The sequence below is a fragment of the Salvia splendens genome, chromosome 9, assembly GCF_004379255.2.
Source record: "Salvia splendens isolate huo1 chromosome 9, SspV2, whole genome shotgun sequence".
Classification (NCBI taxonomy): Eukaryota; Viridiplantae; Streptophyta; class Magnoliopsida; order Lamiales; family Lamiaceae; genus Salvia; species Salvia splendens.
This window is the reverse complement of record NC_056040.1, coordinates 29,022,585-29,029,692: the sequence shown is the minus strand read 5'-3', so window position 1 is coordinate 29,029,692 and position 7,108 is coordinate 29,022,585. Positions and strand designations below refer to the sequence as shown.

Below are 7,108 nucleotides of genomic sequence, written 5' to 3'. Positions count from 1 at the left end.
TTATTTGTGAGGAACCGAATAATTCAAAAGATAATGTTTTGGACCAAAATAAAAAAAAAACGCAATATATTAAGGACTAAATTGAAACTTTAGTCTATTTAGAATAGAACACAAATATCAATAGAATGAACTCTTAAAATGGCCCTTAAATTTTGCCATTTAGACTTATGTGAGTCGTAAATTTTAAAAATATCAGTTATAGTTACAGGATTTTAATATTTGCATTTTTTTTAACTTTTCGAGTTTTTTCGATCTAAAATGCCTCTCATGGAGGATGTTTTACAGTACTTTTCTTTATTAACTTATTTATTACTCTCTCTCACATTTATGTAAGGTTATTCTCTACTTTCATTTGTATTAATTTAGTAATATTTTTATTTTGCAATTGAGTGCTTAATATCTTTCACTCTATCACCATTCAGTTATGTTTGATATAATTAATTAGTTAAAATCTAGATTAGCGTGCTAAGAATAATCATTTATTTATGAAAATATTGATTTGTAAAACTTCCTCCAAAAGAGGGGAAATTGTAACTTGCCGAAAATTGTAATAATTATATTATATGCATATGTATATTTCACCTTTATTTAAACTGTAAAAAGAATTAAAATAGTTCATGACATATACTTGAATCTTGATGAGATGAATTAGTAAATGAAATGAAAATTTTGAATTTACCAACACAAATGAGTTGATAAAAAAAAGTATAAAAAATAAAAAATATTAACATGCAAAATATATAGCCAATATAAATGAATTTATAAAAGAAAAGTATAAAAATATCCTGCATGGTGCAAATAGCAGAATCAAATAGCAGAATAGGTGCAAATAGGTGCAAATATAGGTGCAAATAGCAGAATCAAATAACCTTTCAATGATTTTTCTAGTTCACTGGTATGAAGAAAAGTGTCATCTTAGCTAAGATGAGAAAAGTATTATTATTAACAGTGACGGAACTACATAGGCCGGTCCGAGACCCTGACTCCCCATTACAAGGGCCAACGAATCCCGCCGCCTGATTTTTTAAAATTGAAATTTTAATTAGGGAGGGAGGAGAACACAAGACTGGGTGACGAAGTGGAGAAGAGGCCGAGAGAAATAGTTGTAAATGTTTATGCAAAGCGGAATTATGGAAAGAAGAAAGATGAATAGGGAAGTAGACGAGACCTGTTTTTTTTATTGGAAGATGGTAGATCTATCTATATATGGATAAATATCTATATTTACCCTATTTTGATAGTCCATCTAGTTGAGCTCACAGGAGTATTTAATTAATTTTGTTCTTGTTGGCAATTGAAACTAAAAATATAACATATAACTGTCTCACATCGGTGTCAATAGAAAACTGAAACTAGTATATAAGTCTAATGGGTCCTTCCTCCTACCACCAATTGGTTTTAGGATGGAACCCATGGATTTCTATCATGGTATCAGAGCGGGTCGCCGACTGTGGGTCAAATTTAACTGCCCCAGCAGTATATCTGGGCCGAAACTGAAAAAATGACTGACCCAGCAGTATACCTGGACTTAAAAATTTGGGCCAAGTGGTCCAACCGATCGAAAAAAAATTGGGCCGATTGTCCAATCGATTAGGAAAAAAAAGTCTAACCCCTCCAAGGTTCACCTTGAAGGGTTTGAGGGAGGGTGTTGGCAATTGAAACTAAAAATATAACATATAACTGTCCCACATCGGTGTCAAGAGAAAACTGAAACTAGTATATAAGTCTAATGGGCCCCTCCTCCTATCACCAATTGGTTTTAGGATGGAACCCATGGATTTCTATCAGTTCTCCCTAGCTTATCTTGTAGTCCAATAGAGAAAGTACTCAATAATTTTAATTTAATTTATTATCTAACAATATTTTTTTTTTAAATTTTTATCTTATAAAATACTTTCATCGCAATTTAATTCCACCCTTAATAATTAAAATTAAATCATCATAAAATATTTAATTATTCCAAATAATGAAAACTAGCTTAGTTCCAAACATTCTTAAATTTACTAAGATACAAGACTATTTGTGAAACTTATTAAAATAGATTTGTCATTGGTCGATTGAGTATATGAAATTGATAGTGAAAATAATTTTCTACAATTTCAAGTTACGATTATTCGTCTATAACAATTACTATTATCTAATGCTTTTTAAAATTGTAATGTTTGTTATATGTAAAATTTAATACTATTTTACTATTATCAGTATTCCATTCGTCCTGATTAAGATAACACATTTAGTCGGCACTAAATTTTAGGAGTTGTTGGTTAATGTGTTTAATTGGAAAGAGAAAAAGTGAGTGAATATTAAATAGAGAAAGAAAGAGAGTTGAATATAATTGAGGAGAGAAAAAGTGGTCAAACATATTAATTGGAGAAATAAAGTTTCAAAAATAGAATTGTGTCATCTTATTTGAGACAAATTAAAAAGAAAAGTATGTTATCTTAAGTGAGACGGAGAGAGTAAATTTTAAAATTTTCAGCCCCGACTTATTAAAATTCATGGTTCCGTCAGTGATTATTAACGTGTGAACTGTTGGCTCTTATATCTAAAAATCACTCTTTACTTCATTGAAATATTAAATTTTTTAAAAGACAATGTAATTTGTGATTATTAGACTAAAAGTGAAGAAAACACGGCGTTTTAGAAAATTTTCTTAAGACTTCTGAGATGTGAACCACTTTTTTGTTATAAATTATTATATTTATTGATTCGATTTAGTTTAAGGAAATAGAATACGTGCTTTATAAATTGATTTTTGTTCTACATTAAAACCCAAGATTTAAACTATGCTACTTTTTTTACTTCACTTTTCTTAGTTATATAAAAAGTTAACCTTTTAATTTATTTTATTACGAGAATTTGAGAATAAAATAAAGTTCCCTTTTAAAATTTTCTATTTAATTGATTATGAAAATTTGAGAATAAAAATGTGAAAAAGATGGATTGTAATATTTGTGGTTTGATTTTATAAAAGATTATGTAATTTATTAAAAGAAGATTAATTTCGTTTCTTAAATTGATTTTGGGTTTGATTTGAGATTATAGGATTAAGGCTCGTGATCCATTGCTAACTCACTCTCTAGTTGCTAACTACAACTAATTTAAGACTATAAGATTTTAGAAATCTAGTGGTCTAAAATTTGCCACGTGTAATTTTCGTTTTTATTAATTAAATCGAAAAAAATAAAAAAACCTACCAAATTAGGGTTTTTGATGAAAATGTCAATATAATGTTTTGAAAATTTTTGATTTTTTTTTTCAAATTTTGACATCGGAACATATGCAAGTGAGATCTCGTTAGAATCCTTATGAAATTATCTTTAATTTGATATATATTGCGAGAAAAAACAATTTAAATCGAGAAAGTTATATGCATTTTAAATTTATGAGATATTTTTCAAAAGTGAGTTACAACTAATTTATTGTAAATTGACCTTAATACCCTTATTGACGTTTTTGGTTGATCGTATTGACATTCTGAGGCTGATGATCTAGGCCCTTGATTTGAATATCTAATTGCTATTATTTAATTGTAGTTAGTAATTAAGTATTGAGTTAGCAATACTGAAACCGTAACCGCAAAACACTCTCGCGCTTCGGTTTCGGTTCGATAATTTTGGACACAGATTTTTAGGAGTGAAAAAGTAGAAAGAAAAAGTAGGAGATGATAAAATAAGAGAGATAGTAAATTTTTGTAATTTAGTAAAGTATACTACCACCGCATGGAATTGACTTGTAGCCAAGGCAAGACAGTGTATTTATAGTATCGTTACGTGTTGGCGCGTTTTTTTGAGTCACATCCACGTTCATCAGCGACTATACAATTTTGTTGGTTGACCCTCTTACAATTATTTATTTTTTATATTAACTTTATTTTCTCCAAATTGAATTTCTTTTATTCGTGGGTGACTCTTCATGGTAGCAGCCTAAGACTTATCTTCTTTGACCAATATCTATACACACACACAATCAGATTGTATCTATATGCATATATATATATATATATATATTGCCTGCTTTCGAATGTTTTTCCCTATATTTGGCTGTGAGGGCTGCTGTTAAAGGCGAAAAAACAAAGTGCTTAAAAATCCAATCTTTGAATCTCGTGGGTAGAAATCTTTGAATCAGACCCACCATTTCCATTTTTTCTGCATTCCCATTTCAAGAAAATATTCAGAAACTTCTCACTGTCAGGAAAGAATTCAAACTAACTCCCCTTCCCCTTCTTGCACGCCTGCTCCTTCGTATTTGAAGGTTTACAAGACTCTAATAGTCAATTCCAATACTCCTATACATATATATAGGTGTAGATTTGTATCATAATTGCATCCACACATCAAAAATAAAAGATATCTGACTTCGAGATTAACCTAGGGTTCCTCAATTTTTGGTAAGAGATTCTTGTTTTTTTTGGATAATAGCATGATTGAATGCTCTTTTTGCTGACATGTGTGTATTGCTTTAGGTGGGGGAGTGAAATTTGATGGGATTATCTGTCTCATTGCTTGTATCAGCTTGGCAAGAAACTGTGAACCATAGACTTTTCAATTTAGCATTTGGGGTTGATTTTGGGGGTGCAAAAATGTTGAGAACCAATAGTTTTGGGAAATCAGGGTCTGTGGCCATGACCATAGCAAAAGGGCTTAACACCATGAGCAGGAAGAATTCTATAAAATTGATCAATTGTGAGCCTGTTAAACTGGTTCTTGAAACCTCACTTTCATTCAAGGACTTGGTTCAAGATTTAAGGAAATCAGATGGTGCTAATAAGTTGGTGTCTGCTGTTGATCTCCCTGAGCCTGCTATAATGTTCTCCCCGCGCCCTGTTAGCGAGCTGGATGCAGCTGCGGTAAAGCTCCAGAAGGTGTACAAGAGCTACCGGACTAGGCGAAACCTTGCTGATTGTGCAGTTGTTGTGGAGGAGCTATGGTGTGTGTGCATTCTTGATGACTGAGTGATCATATATATTTCATGTTATTTGTTTTGCTCACTTGAGATGGCTGGTGATGTGTGTAGGTGGAAGGCCTTGGACTTTGCTGCTTTGAAAAGGAGCTCTGTCTCGTTCTTTAATGTCGAGAAGCCAGAGACTGCTGTCTCACGCTGGGCTAGAGCGCGCACCAGAGCTGCCAAGGTTGGATTTTGGATTATTCAACTTACATTTTGATTCATTGATGACTTTATTTTTGTGATCATTGTTAGAGCTAATTGTTTGAATGTGTTCCAGGTGGGAAAGGGGTTGTCTAAGGATGAAAAGGCTCAAAAACTGGCACTTCAGCACTGGCTTGAAGCTGTAAGTCTTGACATCTTATGAATTTCATTTGTCCAAACAAAAGTATTTTATTTGAATCTCATATTCTGATATATAATGTTGAATTAGGGTTCTGATGTTATCTCAACTCCTCTGCAGATTGATCCACGTCATCGTTATGGACACAATTTGCATATCTACTATGATGTGTGGTTCAAGAGCGAGAGCGTGCAGCCTTTCTTCTACTGGCTGGACGTTGGAGACGGGAAGGAAGTGAATATCGAGAAATGCCCGAGAACCAATCTGCAAAAGCAATGCATTACTTATCTAGGACCAGTAAGTCTCTAGTAATCGATGAATCCTCTGCATTCCATGTTTAGATTCGATGAGCTCGTACTTACTTAAGCGTATCTTCATGATTCTGTTTCGACAGAAGGAGAGGGAATCGTATGAAGTCATGGTTGAGGATGGGAAGCTTATGTACAAAGAAAATGGTATGCTGGTGGAAACCGTAGAAGGATCAAAGTGGATCTTTGTTCTTAGCACAACAAGAACTCTGTACATCGGGCAGAAGAAGAAGGGAGTTTTCCAGCATTCGAGTTTCTTAGCCGGAGGAGCCATCACAGCTGCTGGAAGATTGGTGGCCCATGGAGGTGCTCTTGAGGTAAACAAACCAAACACAAGAGATGATAAACACATCATTTTTCATGTAAACTAACAATGCTGCTGATCATTTGCAGGCAATTTGGCCATACAGTGGTCACTATCTTCCCACAGAAGAAAACTTCAAAGAGTTCATAAGCTTCCTCGAGGAGCACTCTGTCGATCTTGCAGACGTCAAGGTATACATTCGCTACATTTTCTGATCATTTCCAACTTGGCACGATGATATGATGTGAAATACTAAACTTTGGTGATTCGTGCGTTGGTGCAGAGATGCGCTACCGATGATGACCGTCCTCCTGTTACGAACGAGCTGCCAATTTCACGGAACACATCACAGAGCAACCTCAGCCAGCAGGAAAATGCCACCACACGGGATCAAGATGTTCCATCAATGGAGCCACTGCGTGATCACGAAGATAAGATTGGATTCAACTTTGCCAAGCGAATGTCGTGCAAGTGGAGCACAGGAACTGGGCCGAGGATCGGGTGTGTGAGGGAGTACCCCACGGAGCTACAAACACGAGCACTTGAACAAGTGAATCTTTCACCGAGGGTGGCGAATGGATGTCTTGGCAACTATGGGCCAATCCCATCACCCCGGCCTAGTCCGAAGCTTCGACTTTCTCCTAGAGTTTCGTACATGGGACTGCCCAGTCCGAGGACTCCCATAGCTGCAGCTAACTGAGGAAGAGAAGCACCTTCTTCAACAAGGGAACTAACTTAAATCTTTCTTCTTTTATCCAGTTAATAAGTTTGTAAATGTCTCATTTGCATGCCAAGTCTTCTTTTTTCCAGTTTTGGCTCCTTTTGACCGTTGCAAACTAAGGATTAGTATGTGATGTATTGTTTCATTTTTTTTTGTTACCGAAATTCATGCAAGTTAAGATGTTGGACAGTTCTTCTCTTGTATTGAAATGAAGAAATAATGCAGTTGAAGTTAGATTTTGCTTGCAGTTGAAAAGATACAAGTGCTTACAAATACACACACACACATAAGTGAACTTTCAACATACAAGTGCAACAAATACGAACACACACACGTGAGCACATTGTTCACTTTATCGTTATTTTGTTTTAAATTTATTTAATATATTTATTTTTATTCTAATACATTAAAATTATTAGTAACGTTATTAATTCTAAAAATGTAGAGTTGTCAAATGGGCTGGAGTTGAAGCGGTCATAATGTCACTA

General features: G+C 34.2%; 1 protein-coding gene across 1 annotated transcript; it reads left to right on the top strand.

Annotated features, from left to right (window-relative positions):
* The first annotated feature begins 4,033 nt into the window (after window positions 1-4,033).
* LOC121748421 (IQ domain-containing protein IQM1-like) lies at window positions 4,034-6,854 on the top strand. Its single transcript, XM_042142775.1, has 7 exons — window positions 4,034-4,929; window positions 5,017-5,131; window positions 5,225-5,290; window positions 5,408-5,584; window positions 5,682-5,912; window positions 5,989-6,090; window positions 6,183-6,854. Exons 1-7 carry the CDS (start codon window positions 4,484-4,486, stop codon window positions 6,597-6,599), a joined length of 1,554 nt encoding a protein of 517 aa, XP_041998709.1. The 5' UTR covers window positions 4,034-4,483; the 3' UTR covers window positions 6,600-6,854.
* Window positions 6,855-7,108: the final 254 nt, after the last annotated feature.

Bases quoted from the DNA above. Each gene is read 5' to 3' on its own strand.
- LOC121748421 (XM_042142775.1), top strand. From the start codon at position 4,484: ATGGGATTATCTGTCTCATTGCTTGTATCAGCTTGGCAAGAAACTGTG. The intron at 4,930-5,016 runs GTGTGTGTGCAT...TGATGTGTGTAG, and splicing joins GTTGTTGTGGAGGAGCTATG to GTGGAAGGCCTTGGACTTTG. The intron at 5,913-5,988 runs GTAAACAAACCA...GATCATTTGCAG, and splicing joins CCCATGGAGGTGCTCTTGAG to GCAATTTGGCCATACAGTGG.